Source organism: Lynx canadensis, chromosome D1 (genome assembly GCF_007474595.2).
Source record: "Lynx canadensis isolate LIC74 chromosome D1, mLynCan4.pri.v2, whole genome shotgun sequence".
NCBI classification, from domain to species: Eukaryota; Metazoa; Chordata; class Mammalia; order Carnivora; family Felidae; genus Lynx; species Lynx canadensis.
The window spans coordinates 106,200,212-106,225,511 of NC_044312.2; the positions used below are offsets into that span (position 1 = coordinate 106,200,212).

General features: G+C 49.2%; 1 protein-coding gene and 1 long non-coding RNA gene across 2 annotated transcripts; one reads left to right on the top strand and one right to left on the bottom strand.

Moving 5' to 3' along the window:
- Positions 1–1,737: 1,737 nt before the first annotated feature.
- Positions 1,738–9,195, bottom strand: LOC116738352. The gene is made up of 3 exons (XR_004344212.1): positions 8,897–9,195; positions 7,966–8,055; positions 1,738–1,784 (listed from the first exon to the last, which is right to left on the bottom strand). It is a non-coding gene; the product is annotated as an uncharacterized LOC116738352 (long non-coding RNA).
- Positions 9,196–14,420: 5,225 nt separating this feature from the next.
- On the top strand, positions 14,421–25,004 carry BEST1 (bestrophin 1). Its single transcript, XM_032594901.1, has 10 exons — positions 14,421–14,587; positions 15,997–16,091; positions 16,568–16,801; positions 17,373–17,527; positions 17,886–17,963; positions 18,742–18,894; positions 20,486–20,566; positions 20,864–21,015; positions 23,214–23,858; positions 24,847–25,004. The coding sequence occupies exons 1-10, from the start codon at positions 14,436–14,438 to the stop codon at positions 24,863–24,865; spliced, it is 1,764 nt and encodes a 587-aa protein (XP_032450792.1). The 5' UTR covers positions 14,421–14,435; the 3' UTR covers positions 24,866–25,004.
- Positions 25,005–25,300: the final 296 nt, after the last annotated feature.

The following is a 25,300-nucleotide window of genomic DNA, read 5'->3' on the forward strand; positions in this document are numbered from 1 at the left end:
GGGCCATAAGGAAGTAGGATAATATATTTGAAGTTCTGAGAGGGAAGGAAAAGGAATTTTTATCTGGCAAAACTATCCTTCAGGAATTAAAGATAAATCAAGACATTTCCAGAATAACAAAAATTATGAGAATTTGTCACTAGTAGATTTTCTTTACAAGAAATGTTAAAGAGGGGCGCCTGGGTGGCGCAGTCGGTTAAGCGTCCGACTTCAGCCAGGTCACGATCTCGCGGTCCGCGAGTTCGAGCCCCGCGTCAGGCTCTGGGCTGATGGCTCGGAGCCTGGAGCCTGCTTCCGATTCTGTGTCTCCCTCTCTCTCTGCCCCTCCCCCGTTCATGCTCTGTCTCGCTCTGTCCCAAAAATAAAAAAAAAAAAAAAAAAAAAAAAAAAAAATTGAAAAAAAAAAAAAAGAAATGTTAAAGAGAGTCCTTCAGGCTGATATGAAAGGATAGTAGACAGTAACTCAAATCCATATGAAGAAATGAACATTGATATAAGTAAATATAAAAGTCAGCAATGATGAATTCTTTTAATGTAACTCTTTTTTTCTTATATAATTTAAAGGACAACTGTAATAATTATAAATCTATGCTGATGGATACCAATGTATAAAGATGTAATTTGTGATGCTAACAACATAAAGGACAGGGAATGGAGCTATAGAAGAACAAAATTTTTTTATACTATCAAAACTAAATTGGTATTAATTTGAACTAGATTGCTATAAATTAAGATGTTAATTGTAATCTGCAGGTCAACAACTAAGAAAATAAAATATATCTGGTAACAGAAACAACAAGGGAATCAAAATGTTACATTAGAAAACATCTAACACCAGGGCACCTGGGCGGCTCAGTCAGTTGAGTGTCCGACTTGGGCTCAGGTCGTGATCTCGCGGTCTGTGAGTTCAAGCCCCACGTTGGGCTCTGTGCTGACAGCTCGGAGCCTGGAGCCTGCTTCCAATTCTGTGTCTCCCTCTCTCTCTGCCCCTCCCCCACTCATGCTCTGTCTCTCTTTCTGTCAAAAATAAATAAACATTAAAAAAAAAAAGAAAACGTCTAGCACAAAAGAAGGAGGAATTGAGAAACAACAAGATATAAGACATATAGCAAACAAAGTGGCAGAAGTAAGTTCTTATTAGTAATTGCATTAAATATAAATAGATTAAATTCTCTAATTAAAAGACAGAGGTTAATGGAATGGATTAAAAAAACACATAATGCAATTATATGCTGTCACAAGAGTCTTTCTTTGGCTCAAAAACTCAAATAGGTTAGAAGTGAAAGGATGGAAAAGATAATCCATGCCAAAAATTAACAAAAAGAGAGATGAAATGGCTGTACTACTATTTTAAAAATAGGCTTTAAGGCAAAAATTATTTAAAAAGACTTTATAAATTATTTATATTTTTTTATCTATAACTATAAATTATTAAAAGAGAGGTATTATATAATGATAACAAGCTCAATCCATCAAGAAGATATAACAATAATAAACATATACTTAAGAGAGATATAAACATTACAATAATAATAAGGACTCCAATACTCCATTTCCTTTTTTTTTTTTTTAATGTTTATTTACTTTTGAGAGAGAGAGAGAGAGAGAGCACAAGCAGGAAAGGGGCAGAGGATCTGAAGGAGGCTCCTCACTGACAGCAGAGAGCACAATGCAGGGCTCGAACTTACCAATCATGAGATCATGACCTGAGCCAAAGTCGGACACTTAATCAACTGAGCCATCCAGGTGCCCCTCCAATATTCCATTTTCAGTAATGGATAGAACTAGACAAACAAAGAAATAGAAGCATTGAACAACACTATAAACCAACTAGACCTAACTCCACCCAACAACAGCAGAATATACATTCTTCTCAAGTAAGCATGGAACATCCTTCAGGATAAACCATTTTTACACCACAAAACAAGTCTCAATACATTTAAAACTACTGAATGCATTTGAAGTATTTTCTCTGACCACAATGACATGAAACCAGAAATTAATAAATGCGATATGTGAAAATACAATAATACTTTTACATGCCCAATGGCATAAAAAGAAATCACAAGGGAAATTAGATGAGATGAATGAAAATAAAAACAGCATATCAAAACTTATGGAAAGTAATAGAAGCAGTTCTTAGTGGTAAGTTTATAGCTGTAAATACCTATATTAAACAGAAAATACCTATATTAAACACAAGAAAGATCTCAAATCAATAACTAAACTTCCAACTTTTTTTTTTTAATTTAAAAAAAAAATTTTTTTTTTCAACGTTTATTTATTTTTGGGACAGAGAGAGACAGAGCATGAATGGGGGAGGGGCAGAGAGAGAGGGAGACACAGAATCAGAAACAGGCTCCAGGCTCTGAGCCATCAGCCCATAGCCTGACGCGGGGCTCGAACTCGTGGACCGCGAGATCGTGACCTGGCTGAAGTCGGACGCTTAACCGACTGCGCCACCCAGGCGCCCCCTTCCAACTTTTTTTAAATGGGCCCAAAGAAAATGTATTGAATATGTAACTGAATGTCCAGAAGTAGAACTTGCTTTAGACATAGACTGTTTCAGGGGCTCAAGCACTGTCCTCAAGATCCAATGTCTCTCTTGTCCTCTTCCTGGTTTAACTGTATTCTCAGACTGGTGCTCCCTTTGGTAGCAAGATATTTACAGAGTCTCCAACCTCATAACTCAACCTCACTCAAGTCCCACCCTAAACCTCAACTTAAGGAACTTAGAAAAAACCAAACTAAACCCAAAGTCAGCAGAAGGAAGGAAATAAAGATTGGAGTGGAAATAAAGGAAATACAGAATTGAAAAACAACAAAGAGAATCAATAAAAACAAAAGTTGCTTCTTTGAAAGGAGTTAACAAAATTGATGAATTTTTAGTTAGAATGACAAAAAATAGAGATAAAACATTCAAATCACTAAAATCAGGAATGAAAGTAGGGACATTGCTATCAACTTTATAGATAGAAAAAGGATTGTAAGATAATATGATGAATAATTGTATATCAAAAAATCAGATAATCTAGATGAAAAGAAAATTTCCTAGAAGACACAAACTACTAAAACTGACTCGAGAACAAATAGAAACCTGAATAGACCCATAAGAAGAGACTGTGAAAGTAAACAAAAAATTTCCAGTAAAGAAAATGCTAGGACCAGATTGTTTCACTGGTAAACTCTCTCAAACATTTAAAGAAAAATGAATACCAATCTTTCTCAAACTTTCCCAAAAAATAGACTCTGCTTCCTAATTCATTCCATGATGCCAGTGTTACTTTGATACTAAGGCCAGACAAAGAAATTATAAGGAAAGATATCTATAGACCAATATTCCTTATGAATATAGATGCAAAAATTATCAACAAAATACTGAGACATTTGAATCCAGCAATTAAAATGATCATACTGTATGGGCAAGTGGGATTTATCCCAAGAATGCAAAGGTGGTTCAACTTATGAACACTAATCAATGCAATACACAATATTAATGGAATAGAGGAAAAGAGTCACATGACCATGTCAACGGATGTAGAAAAATAATTTGATAAAACTCAATACCCTTACTGATGAACCTTGAAAATATTATGGTAAGTGAAATAAGCCAGTCACAAAAAGATAAATACTGTATGATTCCACTTATATGAGATACTTAGAAATGAACTATTGGGACCTCATCAAGATAAAAAGCTTCTGCACAATCAACAAAACTAAAAGGCAACTGACAGAATGGGAGAAGATATTTGCAAATGACATATTGGGCAAAGGGTTATTATCCAAAATCTATAAAGAACTTATCAAACTCAATACCCAAAAAACAAGTGATCCAGTGAAGAAATGGTCAAAAGATATGAACAGACATTTTTCCAAAGAAGACATCCAGATGGCGAACAGACATGCAAAAAAGATGCTCAACACCACTCATCCTCAGGAAATACAATCAAAACCACAACGAGATACCACCTCCCCCCTCTCAGAATGGCTAAAATTAACAACTCAGGAGACAACAAATGTTGGTGAGGATGCAGAGAAAAGGAAACCCTTCTGCACTGTTGGTAGGAATGCAAACTGGTGCAGCCACCCTGGAGAACAGTGTGGAGGTTCCTCAAAAAATTAAAAATAGAGCTAACCTAAGACCAGACATTGCACTACCAGGTATTTATCCAAAGGATACAAAAATGCTGATTCAAAGGGGCACCTACACACAAATGTTTATAGCAGCACTATCGACAATAGCCAAAGTAGTCAATATAGTCAATGTCCATTGACTGATGAATGGATAAAGATATGGTATATATATACACAATGGACTATTATTTGGCATTTCAAAAAGAATGAAATCTTGCCATTTGCAACAACCTGGATGGAACTAGATTGTATCATGCTAAGCGAAATAAGTTAGTCTGAGAAATACAAATATATCATTTCACTCATATGTGGAATTTAAGAAACACAACAGATGAACATAGGGGAAGGGAAGGAAGAAGAACATAAGAACAGAGAGGGAGGCAAACCATAAGAGACTCTTAAATACAGAGAACAAACAGGGTTGCTGGAGGGGTGTTGGGTAGGGGGATGATCCAAATGGGTGATGGACATTAAGGAGGGCATTTGTTGGAATGACCACTGGGTGGCTCAGTCAGGTAAGCGTCTGACTCTTGATTTTAGCTCAGGTCATGATCTCATGGTTGGTGAATTCAAGCCCCATATTGGGCTCTGTGCTGACACTGTGGAGTCTGTTTGGCATTCTCTCTCTCCCTATCAAAATAAATACATATATTAAAAAAAAAGAAACGGGTAAAATTTTAAATGTTATGTTGTGTTACATTTTACCACAATAAACAAAGTTTGGGGGGAAAAACCCACCTAACACCTTTCATGATAAAAATACTCATAAAACTAGGACTCAGAGCGTACTTTCTTAGCTCAATAACGGAGATCTGTGAAAATCCACAGTTAATATCATACTCAATGGTGAAAGACTGAAAGCTTTCCTCCTAAGATCAGAAACACTACGAGGATGTCTGGTCTTGCCACTTCTATTCAACATTTTACTGGAAGTTTTAGCCATGGGAAGAAAGTAAATAAAAGGCATCCAAATTGGAAGAGAAGTAGTAAAACTGTCTCTATTTGTAGATGGTGTAATCTTATATGTAGAAAATCCTAAAGAATCCACACAGACACTATCATCGCTAATAAATGAATTCAGCAAAGTTGCAGAATACCAGATCAATATGCAAAAATCAGTTGTATTTCTATATACTAGCAATGAACAATCTGGAAATGAAATTTAGAAAAACAACTTACTGGGGTGCCTGGGTGGCTCAATCAGTTAGGCGTCTGACTTCAGCTCAGTTCATGATCTCATGGTTTGTGAGTTTGAGCCCCCTGCATCAGGCTCTGTGCTGACAGCTCAGCGCCTGGAGCCTGCTTAGGATTCTGTATCTCCCTCTCTCTCTGACCCTCCCCCACTCACACACACACACACACACACTCTCTCTCTCTCTCTCTCTCTCTCTCCCCCAAAAATAAACATTAAAAAAAGAAAACTTCATTTATAATATTATAAAAAATAAAATATTTAGGAATAAGATTAACAAAGGAGTACAAGACTTGTACACTGAAAACTACAAAACATTGTTGAAAGAAATTTAAACAGATCTAAGTAAATGAAAAGACATCCTATGTTCATGGACTGTAAAGAAACAATATTGTAAAGAAAGCAAAGTGATCTACAGACTCAACGCAATCTCCATCAAAATTCCAACTGTCTTTTTTGCAGAAATGAGCAAGTTGATCCTCAAATTCAAATGGAATTTTAAGGGATCTTACATGGCCCAAACAATCTTGAAATGGAAAAACAAAATTGGAGAACTCACACTTCCCAATTTCAAAACTTCTACAAAGCTACACAACCAAAACAGTGTGGTACTGGCATAAAGATATACAGACGAATGGAATAAAATCAGGAGTCCAGAAGTAAACCCACACATCTATTGACAAGTGATTTTCAACAAGAGTGGCAAGACCATTCAGTGGGGAAAGAATAATCTTTTCAAATAATAGTGCTTGGACAACTGGATATCTGCATGCAAAAGAAAAGAGTCGGTGAGGGGGGGGACCTGGATGGCTCAGTTGGTAGAGCATGTGACTCTTGATCTCAGGGTCTGAGTTCGAGCCCCACGTTGGGTGTAGAGATTACTTAAAAAGATAAAAAAGACAGGGCACCTGGGAGGCTCAGTAGGTTAAGCGTCTGACTTCAATTCAGGTCATGATCTCATGGTTTGTGGGTTTGAACCCCACATCAAGCTGTTGCCGTCAGCACAGAGCCTGCTTCGGGTCCACTGTCTACCTCTCTTTTTTTCCCCTCCCTGGCTTGCACTCTCTCTCTCCCTCTCTCAAAAAAAAAAAAAGAAAGAAAAGAAAAGAAAAAGAGAAAGGGAAAAGAAAAAGGAAAAGAAAAAGAAAAAGAAAAAGAAAAAGACAAGGAAAAAGAATGAAGTTGCACCCCTACCTCTCACCACATGCAAAAATTAACTCAAAATATGTCAAAGACCTACGTGTAAGACCTGGAGCTACAGAACCATTAGAAAACTTAACAGTAAATTTTTATGACCTTGGATTTGGTAACGATTTCTTAGATATGACACCAAAAGAACAAAGAACAAAAGAAAAAATGAACTGAACTTTGTAAAAAAAAAAACAAAAAAACAAAAAAAAACTTAAAAAATTTTTTTAATGTTTATTTTTGAGAAACAGAGACAGACGTGAGTGGAGAAAGGGCAGAGAGAGAGGGAGACACAGAATCTGAAGCAGGCTCCAGGCTCTGAGCTATCAGCACAGAGCCCGACATGGGGCTCAAACTCATGAACTGTGAGATCATAACCTGAGCTGAAGTGGGACACTTAACCAATTGAGCCACACAGGCACCCCTAAAAACAAACAAACAAACAAACAAACAAACAAAAAAAAACCTTTTGTGCATCAAAGAACATTCTCAAGAAGGTGAAAAAACAAACCAAAGAATGGGGAAAAATAGTTGTGAATCATATATATCTTGTAAGAGTCTAGCATCCAGAATATACAAAGAACTCTTATAACTCAAACAATAGGAATACAGTCCAATTAAAAGATGGGCAAAGGACTTGGATAGATATTTCTCCAATGAAGACGTGCAAATAACCAATAGGCACATGAGAGGTTCAACATCATTTGTCATTAGGGAAATGCGAGTCAAAACCACAAGGAGACACCACTAAGATAGCATGGTTTTGTTTTTGTTTTTTTGTTTTTGTTTTTGTTTTGTTTTGTTTGTTTTTAAGGAAAATAACAAGATGGAGAAACAGGAATCCGTCAGGCAGTGCTGGTAAGAATGTAGAATAATAGTACAACCACTGTGGAAAACAGGCAGCTCCTTGAGAAGTTAGCCAGAGAATTACCATGTGATCCAACAATTTCACTCCTAGGTATATACCCCAAAGAACTGAACGTTTAAAGAAAAACATGTCTATAAACACACATAGTAGATAAAAAAAAAATGGAAACAATCCAGATGTCCATCAACCAAGGAAGGAATAAACAAACTGGGGTATATCCATACGGTGGAATATTATTCAACCCAGAAAGGAATAAAGCACCAACATGTGCTATAATGTGGCTGAACCTTGAAAACATTAGGCCAAGGGAAAGAAGCCAGACATAAAAGGACAAACGTTCTTTGATTCCATTTATATGAAATGTCAAGAAAAGGCAAAGCCATAGAGACAGAAGTAGATTGATGGTTACCAGGGATGGGAGAAAGGGGTGAATGGGGAGTGACCGCGTAATAGGTACCGACCGAGTTTCCATCCGGGTGACGAAAATGTTCTAGAATTAGTGCCGATGGTTGGATGAAGTAAAAGCCACTGAATTAATTGTACATGGAAAACGGTTAAAATCGTGACTTTATGTGCACTTTACCTCGATGTTAGAAGACAGGAAGGAAACACATCAAGATGATAATCTTCGGCGATGTTGGTTTTCTTCACCGCGCTGCATTTTCCTAGCTGCCTACAATAAACATGCGGTGCCAGAATAAACTGAAATCGCTCCTGTTGCTGTGTGAAACAAGGCTGTCCAACTGTCAGGTGCACACACACCTCCCGGGGGATCTTGTTAAAGTGCAGATTCTGATCGAGCGGGCTAGGGTGGGACCTGAGAGTCTGCGTTCCCAGCAAACTTCCCCCGACCTCCCCTGGAGCAGCCAGGCTCCTGAAATCAGCAGCCCAAGCAGCAGATGAAGCAGGTGCACCGCAGCGGAGATGCCCACACAGAGAAGACTCTTGCTTCTGGATGCCCTGCCCCCCACCCCCCCCCCGGGGCCTATGCCGTGTAGGACCCACTGAGGTTTATCCGAAATTCAGATGTAACTGACTGCCCTCTGTTTTTATTTGCTAACTCTGAAACCCCAGGCTGCGGTGGAGAAGAAGGGTTGAAGCTGTGGTTGTCCGGGCAACCCGGGGCTGAGACACTTCAAGGCCACTCAAGGCGGCTTGCTGGGTGGTCCCGTCGACCTAACAGATAGCCACCAACACGGCTTACTCCTCAGCTGGCCCGCCCGTCTGCCATCCTCCCCACTGCCCTTGGGTCTGTTTCACCCACCTGGCCCCCTCCTGGAGAAGACTGCCCTGGAAACTGGCACACAGACTCCCACCTGATCTGGCCGCCTGGTCCAGCCGCCCACAGAGCAGAGGAGTCCCCTCCAGGTCACCGCTGCCAGGCAGCCTGACCCGCCGACCAACCCGGGGTCCGTAACCGAGGGCCAGGAGGCAGTCTGCAACGGCCTTGAGACTCGGGCGTGAGTGGAGGCTCGGACGAGGTACTTCGCTTCTCTCTGGGCCTTGACACCTACCTGTAACAGGTGGATAACACTTCCTGTTCCCCAGTTCTGACGATGAGATGAAACCATTTCGAAATAGCGCTCCGTGCGCTGCCTGGCACCCAGTAAACGCTCAAGATGTCGGGGAAATCATAGCTTCTTCTCTTCCCCTCCCACAATGCCCAGCACGGGGCTAAGCACAGCTGACATCCAGCACGCACCCGTGGGAGCTGAACAGCAGGAACGTCCCGGAACAGTGAAGGGACGCACTGCTCTGACCTGGACAGGTGGCCTCCTCACACCCTCCCAGCTCTGCCTCTAATTCTTTGTGACTTGAGGTAAGTCCATTCCTTTCTCTACGCCTCTCGGTGTCTTTGTCCACCAAGTAAGCGGGTAGATGAGCAGCCATCTGTGTTCTCTCACAGCCGTTGATGTGCCCATTCCAAAGATCAGGAAGCCTGAGGCTACTGACTCGCATGTAGTGAAGGTGTGACGGCACCCAGGTCTTCTTAAACCCCGCGGGGTTCTTCAGGAGAAGCCTGGCCTGGGGTTCTCCCCCACCTCCTCACCTGCCCATTAGCCCCAGCTCTAAGCTGGTGGGGAAGGGGGTTGTGGATGGGGTCTGCGCCTCACCTGGCTGGCCTCAGTGGGGCAGAGTCCATGGGGACAGGGCCGCTCGGAGATCCCAGCCTTCTCCGAGAGGCTGTGGTGAATCCTCTTGCCTTTCGTATCCGGCTGGGCTGGCTCCAGACCATTCGATGCTATTCCATTGTCATTGGCAGGACTGGGCTTGGTGAAGCTGGGCCCGGCGTGTCCCAGCGTGTCCCAGCCTCTCCCCGTCCCCGTTGTCTTTCTACAGGAGCCGGAGCTCATGTGTTCGACTCTTGGGGTGTTGAGTCTACCCAGCCCTTCAGGGATCGGGGCTGCTGGCCCCAGTGTAGAGATGTTGTTATCTGTATTACTTACAGGCCCCAGGCTGGTAGGGTCCCTCCCTCCTCTGACCAGATATGCCCAGCCCCCTCCTTTTTCTCTCTTGGCTTCTGCCCTGTTCTTTCTGTGATTGGCCCAAGAGAGGGGTGTGGGCCGGCAAGTACCCTACACAGAGCCGGGAGGCAGCATCCAGGGCTGGTTGGGCCACCCCAGGGCCTCCTGCCCACTGCCCCCCAGCCAAGCTGGGTCCTCTGCTTCCTGCCCAGCTGGGGCAGGCCTGGAAGGGCACAGTGGCAGGCCCTCTGTGATGCTCCTGTTGCCATGGTGATTCTAGATGAAAAGACCATAGCATTCTGTCCCCGGAACCTCCCCCCATCTTCCCAGCTCTGCTTTGTCTGCCTCCGGAGATGGCTCTCCGCTGGTGGCCTCGAGAGCTATGGCTCTGCTGCGGTCAGCGTCTCTTCTGTGCGTCTCCTATCCTCCTGGACCTCCCTTTAACCCCAACAGAGACCACTACCCTAAGAGTAAGCCTCTGCCCCCACCCCACCCCCCAAAACTGACATCCACTAGAGAGGTGATGGCGGGTCATGAAAAAGCCACAGGATTCAAAATGAAAAGACCCAGATTTCAGCCCCAGCCTAGCCTTTTATAGCTGTGTGGCCTTGGACACAACAGGCCTTGAGCTTCAGGGTCCTCCTCTGTAAAATGTAGATAATAATACCCTACCGAACTGTCCCTCAGAAATGCCTCCGTGACTTTGCATGGACTTTCCCTTATATGTAATACCCCTCCGTCCTTCTCAGCTCCGGCGAACTCCTACCCATGCCTCAGGACCCGGCTGAAATGATCCCTTCCGTGTAACAGTTTCCCTGACCTCTGTGTCCCTGACACAGATACTAGGACTTGCCATTTTGTGTTAACGTTATTGAAGAGTTTCCTTCGTTTTTATTTGACTATGAATTTTTGGACGCAGGAGGCATCGGATGAGGCTTAATTCCGGCATCAGAAATGGTTTGTTGGAGGACTACTTTGTGGAACAGAAAGCAGAAAAGGATGACCCTGACTGGGGTGGACTCCATCCTTGCAGGGGTCAATCCTGGGGCCCTTTGTCGAAGCACAGCGTGGGTCGATCAGTGCTTGCTGTAGCCTCTCTGTGTGCCTGAGATGCAGGCTGGGGACATTTTCATGGCTGGGAGCCACTGGGAAAGACCCCGACTTATGCCTAGGGTCTACCTGTCTCAGCACTGGGCTGGGGCCAGGAGCAGCTTCTCACCGGGTGTGTCTGTGGATATCCTGGGGCGTCTGGGAGGGGAAGGAGGGGGGCACAACACTGTCAGCTGGTCCTGGTAGGACTTTTGGGATATCGGCAAGGAACCTGAAGTTCAGGGGAGAGAGAGAGCTCCGGTTGCCACGGTGTCTTCCGACTCTCTTTCATGGCTCTACAGCTGCTGGTCGGGGTGAAGGAGAAGAAGGAGCCTCCAGGGCCAGCTCCAGGGTCCCTACAGACCGCTCATCAGCCAACAGGGCTTCCGTGGCCGGAGCCAGCGAGTCAGGGGCGCCCTCCAGTGGTCATTATAGGGGAGGCAGGAACCTGAGCGCGCAAAAAGGGAGGTGTTTCATTCACTCCTTCAGCTAACGTTAAGTGAGCATGCCCGCGCCAGACGGGTGCTGGGCACATGTTTCAGTTCTAACTAAAAATATATTGAGCATCTGCTAAGTGGAGAGCTCTCCCTGGAGTGTAGATATTTCTGGGTGGGGGAAGACGGAATGCAAGGTAGGGAATTAACCCTTCCAGCAGTGATTCTCAACCCACGTTGTCCATTGGCCTTGCCTGAGGAACTTGAGAAAACATGAGGGTCTGGGGCCCGTCCACCCCACCGAATCTGCAGGGGTGGGGGCGGACGCACCAGGGGCCGGCAGCCGGGCACGAGAACCACTGGTTTGACTGAATCATCACCCATCGTTCTCATTGCTGAGGTAGTGCTATTGTCCCATTTTCCAGACGAGGACGCTGAGGCTCAAGGGAAGGACAGCGATGGGAAAGATGTTTCCCACTGCACAGGCAGCATGTAGCAAATCGTCCTCGAAGAGACCCCCCCTCCTGACTGCAATGGCCTTGTTGTTTGCTGCGATTAGAAAAATACGCAAGGTGGTTGTGAAACGGTAAGTTTTCCCTGTAGGCGGGGAATTACAAAGGCGAAAGTGGTGCGCACAAAAGTCACCTGCAATCTCAGCATTATGAACACTTAGGAGTATGTCAGAGAGAGGGAAAGAGAGACGAGGGAGAAAGGGATGGAGGGAGGAGAGGGGGGAGGGAGGGAAGGCGTGGATTGATTTTAAGGCTCGAGGTCATTTTGTAAATCAGGGCTTCCGAAAGTGCGATCTTCAGACGTGGGCCAGCGGCGCTCGTTAGAAATGCAGCCCGCCCCTCCCCCACGACCCCCAACCCGGTCGCAGAATCAGACTCTGGAGCAAGATCCCGAGAAGCTGCATGTTTCGTATACATTCCAGACCCTTCCTATGGCCACTCGCTGAAGACCAAAAGCCCCTGGGGCTTCCAGCTTTCACAAGAGGAGCCTGTCCTGGACAGCCACGACTTCCAGGGGCTTAGGGCCCTTGCGTATAGACTGATGTATTAAACTGTTTGGAAGCAGGTGCTGAGACGTTAACCAGCTGCCCTTGGGGACCTGGGTACATACCCCCATTTTGCGTGGCCTGGCTAAAAGCCAGCAACAAAAACACCGAGGCTGCTGCGTCATCCTTCACCAGGCCCAGCCCCCACACAGCAGCCTCCTACCCCCGCCTTCTTCCGTAGCTATGAACCAACCCACTAACTGGGTTCTGCCAGCCAATCACAGCCCGAAAAACTTATGATGTCACCATCAGCCAATCAGAGCTCCTCACCAGCATAGGAAGACCAATGTCACTCTTAAAAAGGTGATGAGGCCTAAAGCGAGGCCATCCTTTTTGGATAGGGACACTGAGGCCTAGGGAGACGCAGAGGCCCACTGGGGTCAGCCACACGGGTGGCAGAGCCAGGACTGGAAGCCAGGACTTCTGACCATGGTCCAGTGTTCTTTCCACTGCCCTCCGTGCTGCCCAAACCCCGAAGGGCCTGGGCCGGGGCTCCGTCTCTCGTGTAGCTCTTGGCACCGGAGATGAGGACCAGGGCCCCGGCCCCACTCCCCACAGCTCTCCCTGCAAGACCTCGGCCGTCAGAAACAGATCCTTCAGTCTCTGGATTTGAGGGGCCAGAGAAAATGGCGGGATTGGGCCCATGGTGGAAGGGAGTTGCCCCAAATTCTAGCCCTGGTCTCAGCCCCCACAGCCCCCAGGAAGGAATTAGAGGGGCCCTGGCCAGGCTGTGCCGGCTGCTAATGTGCAGATTATGAGGAGGGGCCAAAACAAGGGCTCCTTTGTGGAGGCCCTGGATTAGGCAGTCAAGTGACCGCCTAACACACGCATGGGCAGGGCTGGCCCTGAAGCGTGGGCAGGGTCACTGGCTGCAGGACCCCCAAGAGTCCCATCGGTCCAGTGGCCAGAAATGTCGTGGGATTCCCTGAGAGGACTGGAGCTCCTCCTGTGAGTAGCGGTTGGCCCAGGCAGGCGGGGCCGGGGCTTTGAGGGCCCCTGGGGTAGATGGCTGTCCTTGCAACAGTGCGGGTGATGCGGACACATGGGCAGCACGTGTGCGCGGGGGGGGGGGGGGGACACCGGTGTGTGTGTGTGTGTGTGTGTGTGTGTGTGTGTGTGTGCAAAGTCTCTGAGGTGGGAATGAGTTTGGTGTGCACAAGGCACAAAGACAGCCACCCCAGCTGCATCAGAGCGAGTAGGGGGAGGGCAGGTGGCAGCCATTGCTTCGGGAAGTTTGTCCTGAGCACCTGCTATGAGAACACAGTGGGAGCTTCCATTCTAAGGTGGGAATAGGCAGACATCCAATTCAAGTATAACAAGAGAAATGCTATGGAGAAAAATCGATAAGATGAGGGGACAGAGAACCAGTGGCACTGGGAGGCTATCTCCAGGTAGAGTAGTCGGTGGCATCCTTTCTGAGCAGACGACCCGAAGTGGGAATGAGCCACACAGTTAGATTAGGAAGAGCACAAGGATTAGCAAGTGGAAAGGCCCTGGGGTCACTGATCAGTAAACATTATTTGAGCATCTCTACCAGCCAGACTCTGTTCTGGGCAGTGGGGACAGGGAAGTGGACAAGACCGACGAGGCCCCTCACCAGTCTTGGTCCAAAGTGGTTGAGGGTGCTTGGGGAGATAGTGAACAAGATGGGCTCGGGGGACCAAGCCCAATGTGTGGACTTGGCTATTGCTGTTGTCATTACCTCTGTCAGACAACTTAAGGGCACAGACCTATCTGTGTCTTCTCTGCCAAGGCTGTGGGCAGCTCTGGGCTCACTTCCCTGGCTTCCCATGTCCCACAGTCAAGAAGAACCAAAAGGGCCTTTGAGGCCACCTCATCCCCCTCCCAGTGTCCAGACAGGAAAGCTGAGGCCCAGAGCAGGGAGGAGTCCTGGCTAAGATCACTCATGACGCCCAGACAGGCTCTGACCAAGACCCCTGCTCCCTGCCAGGCCCTCATCGATGTCCCTCCCCTGTCTGTCTACTAGCGTGCCCCCCCGTGCTCAGTCATGACCGTCACCTACTCAAGCCAAGTGGCTAATGCCCGCTTAGGCTCCTTCTCCCGCCTGCTCCTGTGCTGGCGCGGCAGCATCTACAAGCTGATCTATGGCGAGTTCCTCATCTTCTTGCTCAGCTACTACATCATCCGTTTCATTTACAGGTGCAGGGGGACAGGCTGGGGTGGGGCCTGGGAGGGGCGCAGCTGGGGCTTGGAACAACTAGGGGGACGCTCTTACAGGACCAGAGTCCTATAAGGCTGACCTGAGCTCCTAGCCAAGCCCTGGGGGCTGGGGGCTGGGGGCTGGGGGTTGGGAGGACATAAAAGGAGTCAGAGTGGGAGGGCAGCTCACGGCAGGCCAGGAGTATCTTTCTCCCAACTCAGGGACAGGCCCGGGAACCCAGGCCTTACCTGGTCCCACTCAGCCAGCCTGTTATTCCTGAGTCCCACACAAGCTCAATCCCAGACCATACTTTTTCCCCCCTCCAATAAACATGTTTATTTAAACAATAAAATATAGGACAGATACGATCACAGAATATACGAAAGCATTTTGAGTGGAAAAAAGCACTTATGACCGAAATGGGTTGAAGGGCTCTTACGTAGGGAAAGTTCTTGGATTCGTAATTACAATGCCAATAACAAAGCACATTGATTTTCTTTGGTTGTTACTAGGCCATCAAGATCCTTTTTTAAGAAAAATTAGAGTTCATTTCTGAGAGTTTTAAGTTGATAGCAAAATTGAACGGAAGGTAGAGAGTTTCCATATTCTCCCTCAAACACACACAGCCTCCCCCGCTATCAACGTCCCACGGCAAAGTGGCCTATGTGTTGTAATGGATGAACCCACACGGTCACATCATTGTCACCCAAAGTTCATAGTTTACACCAAGGTCCACGCTCGGTGTTGTGCATTCTGTGGGTTTGGACAGATGCGCAATGATATGTATTCACCATTTTAGTATCATACACAGTAGTTTCACTGCCCTAAAAGTCCTCCAGGCTTCACCTATTCAACCCTCCCCCCCCCATACATATTTTTATCAAAAATATTTTTTTAATGTTTGTTTATTTTTGCGAGAGCACGCACACGCACACAAGAGGGGGAGGGGCAGAGAGAGAGAAGGAGACACAGAACCCGAAGCAGGCTCCAGGCTCTGAGCTGTCAGCACCGAGCCTGATGTGGGGCTGGAACCCACGGACTGTGAGATCATGACGCGAACGGAAGTCAGCCGCCCAACCGACTGAGCCACCCAGGCGCCTCATACGCTTTTTAAACACCAAATGCTATTTGAACCTGCTTGGGATCCTTTAAAAGGGGGTCAGGGGTGCCCGAAACTAACTCCTGGCGAGACCTTCCTATAGCTCACAGAAAACCTCCTGAGGGGGCCTCTTCCAGCCATGGAGCAGAGGCCCCCTTGGGGTTTGGGGTTGCCAGAGAAGGACGGGTTGGGCCAGTGAAAGGGGCAGGGAAGTGGTGGGGGAGCAAAGCGGCAGTCACATTCCTACCGTAGGCCTGGCTGGACGTGGTACCTGTCTCAGCCATGTCTACACATCCCCCTCCCCCCCAGGATGGCCCTCACGGAGGAACAGCAGGTGATGTTTGAGAAACTGACTCTGTATTGCGACAGCTACATCCAGCTCATCCCCATTTCCTTCGTGCTGGGTGAGCTCCCCCTTCTGAACGTCGGGGTCCCGGGGGCTGCTCCAGGCTCCAGACGGGGGCACTACGAGGAACTAGCTGGTGAAGGCCACTGGAATGTCAGTGCCTCTTGGCAGTTCACAGAAATGGGGGGACTGCCCCCAGACGGAATGAAGTTAGACATTAGGAAGGACGTCCTGCTGTTGGCACTCAAGACCCCAGTTTCTGAGGGCAGCCCTGGCAGGGTCCCTGGAGCCTGTGCGCAGGAGGGGAGGGGTCTGGCAGATTTCTGGGTTAAGCGAGGGGGGCCTCTGGGAGCGAGAGCTTGGGGCTCTTGCGCCTTTCTGCGGCGATGGTCTTCCCCTGCTGAGTGCCTTCCAGGAGGGTTGGGGCTGGGCCCCGCTCCCATCACAAAGATGGAGAAACCAGGCGTCGCCCTTGTTTGGCTCTGGCCGCAGCCTGGGCCCTCGCCTCGCCCCCCTCCCCCTTCTCCTGCCCAGGCTTCTACGTGACGCTGGTCGTGACCCGCTGGTGGAACCAGTACGAGAATCTGCCATGGCCCGATCGCCTTATGAACCTGGTGTCGGGCTTGGTGGAGGGCAAGGACGAGCAAGGCCGGCTGCTGCGGCGCACGCTCATCCGCTACGCCAACCTGGGCAACGTACTGATCCTGCGCAGCGTCAGCGCCGCAGTCTACAAGCGCTTTCCCAGTTCCCAGCATCTGGTGAAAGCAGGTGGGCGGGGCCGGCGGGGCTGGCGGGGCGGGGGCAGGGACGGTGGGTGGAGCCAGAGGCCTGCCTGCTGATGATTCGGTGGGGATGGGGTCGACACCTGGGTCGAATTGGGCGGGGCGGAGTCAGGTGCGCGAAGGTGGGTGGGGCGAGGCCCGGGGAACCACGCGAGGAGAGGGTTTTGAGATATGGCTAAGGGACCCTTGAGGGATGAGAGAAGAGTGGGGACTGAGGGCCCGGAGTGGGGCTTTGGGAATCGGCAAGAAAGTACCGGACTGCCTGCCTCTGTCCTTCCCCGTCCAGCTCTGCGGGTTTTCAGTCTCTGGCCTTCCCTGGCCCTTACCTGAGCTGGTCCTCATTAAGAAGACAGACACTTCTCGCGTGCTCAGGCCAGAACAGCACCTAGTAGGCACTCAGTAATTATTTGTTGAAAGAGGATGGCAAAGAAGCTCAAAGGTCCCAATGAACTTGGCCCTAAATCCTGGGCTTCGGCAAGGCCTGGCCTGGCCACCCCTGCCAGCCCGTCCCTTCTGCAGGTTCCCCCACCCGCTGCCTTCTTAACTCCACCCCGCAGGCTTTATGACCCCCGCGGAACGCAAGCACTTAGAAAAGCTGAGCTTGCCGCACAACACGTTCTGGGTGCCCTGGGTGTGGTTTGCCAACCTGTCAATGAAGGCGTGGATCGGAGGTCGAATCCGGGACCCTGTCCTGCTCCAGAGCCTGTTGAACGTGAGCTTCCCGACACAGATGGGGCTGTTGCAGAGTGGGGACGGCTGTGCCCGAGGTTGCACAAAGTTTCCTACAAAGAGGAGGCTTGAGGGTCTTCCCAGAACCTGCCTTGAGATTGTAGGATTTTGTCCAACAGCATTCCACAACCCACCGTGGCCCCTTGCCCCCGGTTCCCTTCCCACTTCCTCTCTAGAGTGAGCCTCGGAGATCCTGGTTCCTTTTTGATAGATGAGGAGGCTGAGGCACAGAGAGGTTAAGGGAGCCGCCCATGACCACACAGCCAGGGCTGGACCATGAGGGTTTGAGCTTGGGAGAGCACACTGTGGTCAGGACCCCAACCCTCCCTCCTGCTCCCCAGGAGATGAACGTCTTGCGTACTCAGTGTGGACTCCTGTTTGCCTATGACTGGATCAGTATCCCACTGGTGTACACACAGGTGAGGACTAGGCCAGTGAAGCTGCCCACTTGGAAAACGAGGTGGGGGGTGCTGGTAGGACTTGGGGAAACAGCCTGTCATAGGAAGGGCTCACTTAGGGGCTAAGAGGCTCCCCCTGGGAGTTAGATCTGGACTTTGCGGGTCCTCTCCAGTGCCAGGTTGGAAGAGTCCGGGCTCCTGCCTGGTTCAGCCCAGCAGAGGCAGTGTGATCATCCCTATTTTATTTTATTTTATTTTTAATTTTTTTATTTATCTATTTTTTTAATACGAAATTTATGGTCAGATTGGTTTCCATACAATGCCCAGTGCTCATCCCAACAGGTGCCCTCCTCAGTACCCATCACCCACCCTCCCCTCCCTCCCACCCCCCCATGGACCCTCAGTTTGTCATCCCCGTTTTTTTTTTTTTTTTTTTTTAATTTTTTTTTTCAACGTTTATTTATTTTTGGGACAGAGAGAGACAGAGCATGAACGGGGGAGGGGCAGAGAGAGAGGGAGACACAGAATCGGAAACAGGCTCCAGGCTCTGAGCCATCAGCCCAGAGCCTGACGCGGGGCTCGAACTCACGGACCGCGAGATCGTGACCTGGCTGAAGTCGGACGCTTAACCGACTGCGCCACCCAGGCGCCCCTGTCATCCCCGTTTTAGAGATCACAGAGACCCAGAGTCACTGGACTGCACAAGTCAGAGCAAGGTCTCGTTCTCCCAGCCTAGGGAGCTTCCTGACTTCAGGGCCTCCCCCAGCTCATTTCTGCTGCCACCTCCCTTTCCTCCCAGGTGGTGACCGTGGCGGTTTACAGCTTCTTCCTGGCTTGCTTGATCGGGCGGCAGTTTCTGAACCCGGCCAAGGCCTATCCTGGCCACGAGCTGGACCTCGTTGTGCCCGTTTTCACGTTCCTGCAGTTCTTTTTCTATGCTGGCTGGCTGAAGGTGAGATTCTCTGCCTCACAAGACCGGGTGAGGTCCCGGCCAGGAGGTCCATGCTCAGCCAGGAAAGGAGAGTCTCAAATGTGGAAAGTGGGCTGCTGGGCCCCGCCCACCACCCTCTGGTCTCCTCCTTCCCCGTGTCTTAACATAGGAAGAAACTGAGACCCAGAGAAGAGCAGGACCCGCCAGAGGCCTGTGTCTGATCCCAGCGCTTCACCCGAGGCCTAGGGCATAGCTGGCAGGAAAGAGACAGGGAAAGCTCAGTTGTCAAACCATTAGATGTCCCCTCAAGAGAACGTTCTCCAAACATCTGTCCGGAACAAGGGAAATGTATGGACTAAGATGGCAGTAGCTGACCCCACTGGCGAGGCAACTCCTCACCGTCCGCAGTGATGAGGCTCTGGTCCCAAATTTGTCCCCTCTGCTTCGTAAAGCAAAAGCCCTGATGTTAACTACCCTACCCCCCATCCTTTCAAGGCAGATTAGCACCACCTCTCCTTACTCAAGAAATCTATCCAGGGCGGGATGGGGGAAGGTGTCTCATCCCCACCCCAAGTGGCTTTTCCAGGTTTTCCTCCCACTACATCCGGAGCTGTCCCTAACAGGAGTTCTGAACAGCACCATTTCCTCTCCATCTCTTTATCTTTCCTCCGTTTCTTTTTTTTTTTTTTTTAATTTTTTAACATTTATTTTTGAGAGACAGAGCAAGACAGAGCATGAGTTGGGGAGGGGCAGAGAGAGGCAGGGGCACAGAATGCAAAGCAGGCTCCAGACTCTGAGCTGTCAGCACAGAGCCCAACGCGGGGCTCGAACCCACGGACCTCGAGATCATGACCTGAGTCAGACACTCAACTGACTGAGCCACCCAGGCGCCCCAGATCTTTCCTCCATTTCTCACCCACCCTCTGTCTCTTCCTTTTTTCCTTTATTTTTTGGTAGTGGTGGTGATGGCACGTTGCCTCCTCCCTCCCTCCTGTGCATGGTTTGTGTGTGTGCATGCGCGCGCGCGCGCACACACACACACACACACACACACACACACACACACACAGCTATTCCTTCCCCATCCACACCCTCAGCCCCTCAGTCATCTTCGCTTCAAACCAGATCACACCCATTTTTCTGGCTGAAATTCCCCAGCGGCTTACGGGATGTCCCTTGAACCCTTAGTGCAGCTCACCCCTACTGCGGGGCTTTGTCAGGGGACTTCACAGGTTAGCGCCAGGATTCATCCTGCCTGGGCCACCCTTTATTTGATCACAGCCTCAACGTCTCTGTTGCGTTGAAAATAATGAATAAATGAGTGTTTGAAGACTGGAATGAGTAAATGAACGAACGCACAGAATTCTGGAACTCCGGGGAGCATATAGGTTTGGGAGGTACCAGTGATGACTGGTACTGAGTGACCCAATGAAGGACAGCTCTTCCCTGAAGAGCTTCCCTAAAGGGAAGGACATACTGGCTCTGGAGAAGGTGGTTAGGGAGGCCAGGCATCGAGGGGGGCGTGGAACTAGAAGGAACTGAAAGTTTAAGGCCAGGAAGCAGGCTGCAGGGAATCTACCTGAGGATTTCCAGAGCCTCACCTCTCCCCAAGGTGGCAGAGCAGCTCATCAACCCATTTGGAGAGGATGATGATGACTTTGAGACCAACTGGATTGTCGACAGGAGCCTGCAGGTATTTGGGGAGAGGGGGCGCCTATCCTGTGGTCCTTCCCTGAAAGGGCCAGGGAGGGGACCCCACGGGTCTGCAGGAAGGCCTCACCGTGAACTGCCCCCTCCCAGCCAACCATTCATTCACAGGATTCTCAACCCAACTTCCGAGGCTGAAGATGGGCATCAGTCTCTCCATTTCACAAGTAGGGAAACTGAGGCCCAGAGAGAGGGAAGTGACCTCTCCAAGTCATCTAGCAAATTCAAGGTCCTGCTTGGGCTGACCTTTCTGCTGGGTTTTCCTTCTGTGCCTGGCAACCAGGTGTCCCTGTTGGCTGTGGACGAGATGCACCAGGACCTGCCCCCAATGGAGCGGGATATGTACTGGAATGATCCAGAACCACAACCCCCCTATACAGCTGCTTCCGCCCAGTATCGTCGACCCTCCTTTTTAGGCTCTACCTTCAACATCAGGTGAGCAGTGCCCGGGACCACTTTGGTGAGTCGAAAAGCCCAAGTGCAAGGGCCTGCCTGAAAACTTAGAATAGCGCTGGTTAATACATACCGGATGTGTGCTAAGTGCTGGGAATTCTGCTAAGCTCTTTGTATAAACTCTCCTTTTCCTCCCAATGGTTTGGTACCTCCGGTTTTCAGGTGATGAAGTCCAAGTTCAGAGAGGTTAAGTGGGTTGTCCAGCCCAAGGTCACATAGTTAGCAAGTGGTACACGTGGACCAGGTGTGTCTGCTTCTATCTCCACATCCTTACCTTGTGCTGTTTAGTAATTCCTAAAGCTGTAAGGGATTGTAGGTACAGCCAGTCTAAGCCCCCCCACGTCCAGAGCTGGAAACAGGTCCTGAGAAAAGAAGGCACTTACTCAAGGGCAGTCAGTGGTCAGTGATGCAGTTGGGATGTCAGAGCCTGGTTCCCAGCTCTGGTCCGGAACTACGTTTCCTGATAAGCCAGGGTGTTTGGACGGGGAGTGAAAGCGGGGAGGGGGAGGAAGTGAGGGGAAGGACGGCAAGCATGTCCCCAGCAAGACGCTGGGTCATCACAGGTAACTTCTGGGTAGGCTCCGTGCTACAGAGCACAGGCCTCAGGTCACCCACCGCAGCCAGCCAGACTTCCCTGCACATGGGTCCTGTTTCCCTGATTCCGTCCGAATCCCTTCTAAGCTGCAGCAGGGTCACAGTGGGCGGAAGGGCCATCCCAGACAGCCCTCTCTCCCCAGTATGAGAGTGGGGAGGACTATACCATCAAGATTTTCTTCCACGGTATTAAGCATTGTTGTCTTTTTTTTTTCTTCGAGAGGCTTTTTAAAGTTTATTTTTGAGAGAGAGAGAAAGAGTAAGCACAAGCGAGACAGGGGCAGAGAGAGAGAGAGAGAGAGAGAGAGAGAGAGAGAGAGAGAGAGAGAATCCCAAGCAGGCTCTGCACAGATGGTGGGCCCCCGATGCGGGGCTCAAACTCACAAACCATGAGATCATGACCTGAGATGAAGTCGGGTGCTTAACCAGCTGAGCCACCCAGGTGCCCCAGCACTATTGTCTTTTAAAAACCATATATCTGGGGCGTCTGGGTGGCTCAGTCAGTTAAGCATCTGACTTCAGTTCAGGTCATGATCTCACGGTTTGCGAGTTTGAGCCCCGTGTCGGGCTCTGTGCTGACAGCTCAGAGCCTTGGAGCCTGCTTCGGATTCTGTGTCTCCCTCTCTCTCTCTGCCCCTCCCCTGCTCGTGCCCTCTCAAAAATAAATGTTAATAATTAATTAATTAATTAATAACATAAAAATAAAAACCAAATATCCTCTTAAGCCATAATAAGAATTAGCGAGAGTCTCTAGTAGGTGTGAGGAAGGTTTGAAAAAGTGATCACATGAAGGCTGGAGGCTTGCTCGGGTCAGAAACATTTCTGGAAGTTGCTTTTGAATTCCATGTGGTCTGTACTCTGGCAGCTGAAGGTTGGGTGGAGGACAGAGAATAGTAATACATAGACCTTGTCTGCAAGGAACACACAATTCAGTGAGGGGACTCAAACCCAAGGCCCCAACTCTGGATACAAGGTACAAAGTACCAGGTGCCTGGGGGAGACGGAACATAGAACAAGAGACCGCCTTTGGCCTGAGAGGTGGCCTCCAGCTGGACCCGGAGCTGGGCCTTGAAGCGTGGGGAGAATGTAGACACGAGCGAGGGCAGGCCACACTCTGGGATAGGCGGGCTCTTTCCTGCAGAGCAAAGGCCTTGGGCTTCCAGAAAGCCAGACTTCTTTGTGGATATGCTGCTCTGTAGTTACAACTGCAAACCCCCAGCCTGCCCAGAGTCACTCCTGGGCCTCATGTGACTGACCAGACCTGGGGAGCAGTATTCTGCTCGCCTGGAGTGAGGGATGCTCACGAGAAGACGGAGATGAAGACAGAGCCCTTAAGTGCCAGGCTGGGGGGGCAAGGAGGGGTTAGTCAACACGGGCAAGAGGGAGGCACACAACAGTGAGGGGAGCCGGGCCTGGAAGGATTCACAGGGCAGTAGAGGATGGGTCGGGAGAGAGGTGAGTCCAGGCATAGTGAGAAACACTGTGTGTCTTTGGCTTTGGGCCATAGAGAGGGAAAAGAGGGGGTGAAGGAGAAGTCAAGTCAGGCTTTGGTCCTTGTCCGCTGCTCAACCGAGTCTCCTTTACAGTCTGCATAAGGAAGACATGGGGTTTCAGGCAAATCCAGAAGAGGAGGAGGACCCTCAAACTGGCATCATTGGCCGCTTCCTAGGGCTACAGTCCCACGACCACCATCCCCCCAGGACAAACTCAAAGACCAAACTACTGCGACCCAAGAAAGAAGGCCTTCTCCAAGAGGGCCAGCCCAAGAAACTCGGGAGTGCCAGACAGCACTCTAGGAACCAGGAAGGCGGCAAGCCTTGGAAGATTGAGGAGGAGGATGATGCTTTCGAGACTGCTGCACTATACGGGAGGTCAGGCTACCACAGTGCCCCCCAGACGCCCCTCAGCCACACCCCTATGGTCTTCCCACCTGGAAAGTCAGCACCCTCAGGCCTTCGCAGAGTCTCAGGCACAGACAGCGCTGTCAAAGACCAAAGCCTACAGCCTGTGACTCCTGACAGAGATAACAGTTTTGAACTGCTCTCAGATGGCGTCGGGTCCTCAACGGAGAACCCACAATTGGGTCACATGAAGAAGAAAACCGTTGAGTTTAACCTGACCGACATGTCGGAGACCTCGGAACATCTCAGAGAATCACATTTGGACCAGTCAAGCAACATAGAGATAATACTCAGAAGTCACGGAGATCCCTACTGGGCCTTGGAAGACAGGTCTGTTCTCTACCTTAACCAGGTCACTTCACCTCCTCCCCTCCCCACACTCCCACCCACATGGGGGGAAGCCCCACCAGCTTCCCTTGCTGTGAGCCTACCCTTCCTTCCGCCATTTTTCCTACGGTTCCCTCACTGCCAGAGCATGCTGGACTCACACCTTGCATTGCCTTGGGGCACACACCTGGCCACCTCAGCAAGGGCCCTAGTTTAGTGCTGAGGGCTTTTGCTCATTTCACCCAAGAGGCTGATACCACCAGGAAGAGTCCCACCAGGCCAGGCTTAGGTGGGCATGTTATCCCTGGAGCTCGCTTTTGGAGGAGCAGACCCAAAACCATGAGGCAGAGCTAGGGACTCTAGGCGGTAACCTAAGAACTCCACTCACTACCTAGCCTCAGCTGGGTGACCGCATATGAACACTCCTCCACAACCCTCCAGTGATCCTGGAAAGTATTACACCCCTAGGAACTGGTAGATGGTCAAGGTGAGGGTGGCCAGGTCCCTTGGGGTATCTTACTGCTTTGGGGAACTCATCAGGACTTCTGAACTTCAGTGTGCTCTCCATGCTGCCTCGGGGGTCCATCCAAAGCTGTCAAAACCCCAGCAGGTGTTTCCCTACATTCAGGATTTCACCCATTAGACCCACCCTACCCCACCCCCAATCATGATGTGGGAAGCGTAACTTCCTATTTCTAGATTCTCAAGCAGTTAACTTCCGGGTCAGAATGCACACTTTGTGATTAAAAGCCTGAAAAGGGCTACCATCGGTTTTGTTTCTAGCCAGACAGAAACTTACGAATCACCGTGGCTTGTTTGGGAAAGGACATTAATGTAGTTGTTAGCAAGGAGATGGTTCTGTGGTCTCCTGACACTACTCACTGATGTTGTGTAGTTCAGATGTCCCAACCTTTGCCACACTATGCAACTAGTTTTAACACTGAAGTGGAGATCTTCCGTACTCACGTTAACTTTCTCCAATTTTCTCTAGGGATGAAGCACACTCTTAAGCCTGTTTCCCCGAAAGGGACACTTCACCGGCCTGGTCCTACCTGCATGTACACCAGCGGGACACTGATCCAGTCATAGCCATATAGCTGTCCACACTGAAGCATACGTTCGTATGACAGCCTGAATTAAATGGTTAGCTTAATGGGTAACAGAATCAGTAGTTTCAGGACTACTTAAGCCTTTAAGTGCCTTTTGTACATAAAAATTGTGAAAGCTAGACCGAATCACCGGAAACATGTAATTCAAAACATCAAATTCAGCATCCGGAGTCCTTAACGTCCTGTCTGAATTCCACACCCCCAACCTTGACATCTTTCCCAAACTGAAGAGTTTAGTAAATACAAATCCTCCTAGGCATTTCATTTGGTTACCGTGGTTGAACTGCAGCAGTCACAGATTTTGCACAGAGGACCCAGATCCAATTCTAGCCCATC

Excerpts from the sequence above, each read along its gene's own strand:
- BEST1 (XM_032594901.1), top strand. The coding sequence starts at position 14,436 with ATGACCGTCACCTACTCAAGCCAAGTGGCTAATGCCCGCTTAGGCTCC. Across the intron at positions 17,528-17,885 it reads TGCTCCAGAGCCTGTTGAAC|GAGATGAACGTCTTGCGTAC; the intron begins GTGAGCTTCCCG and ends CCTGCTCCCCAG. Across the intron at positions 21,016-23,213 it reads GGCTCTACCTTCAACATCAG|TCTGCATAAGGAAGACATGG; the intron begins GTGAGCAGTGCC and ends TCTCCTTTACAG.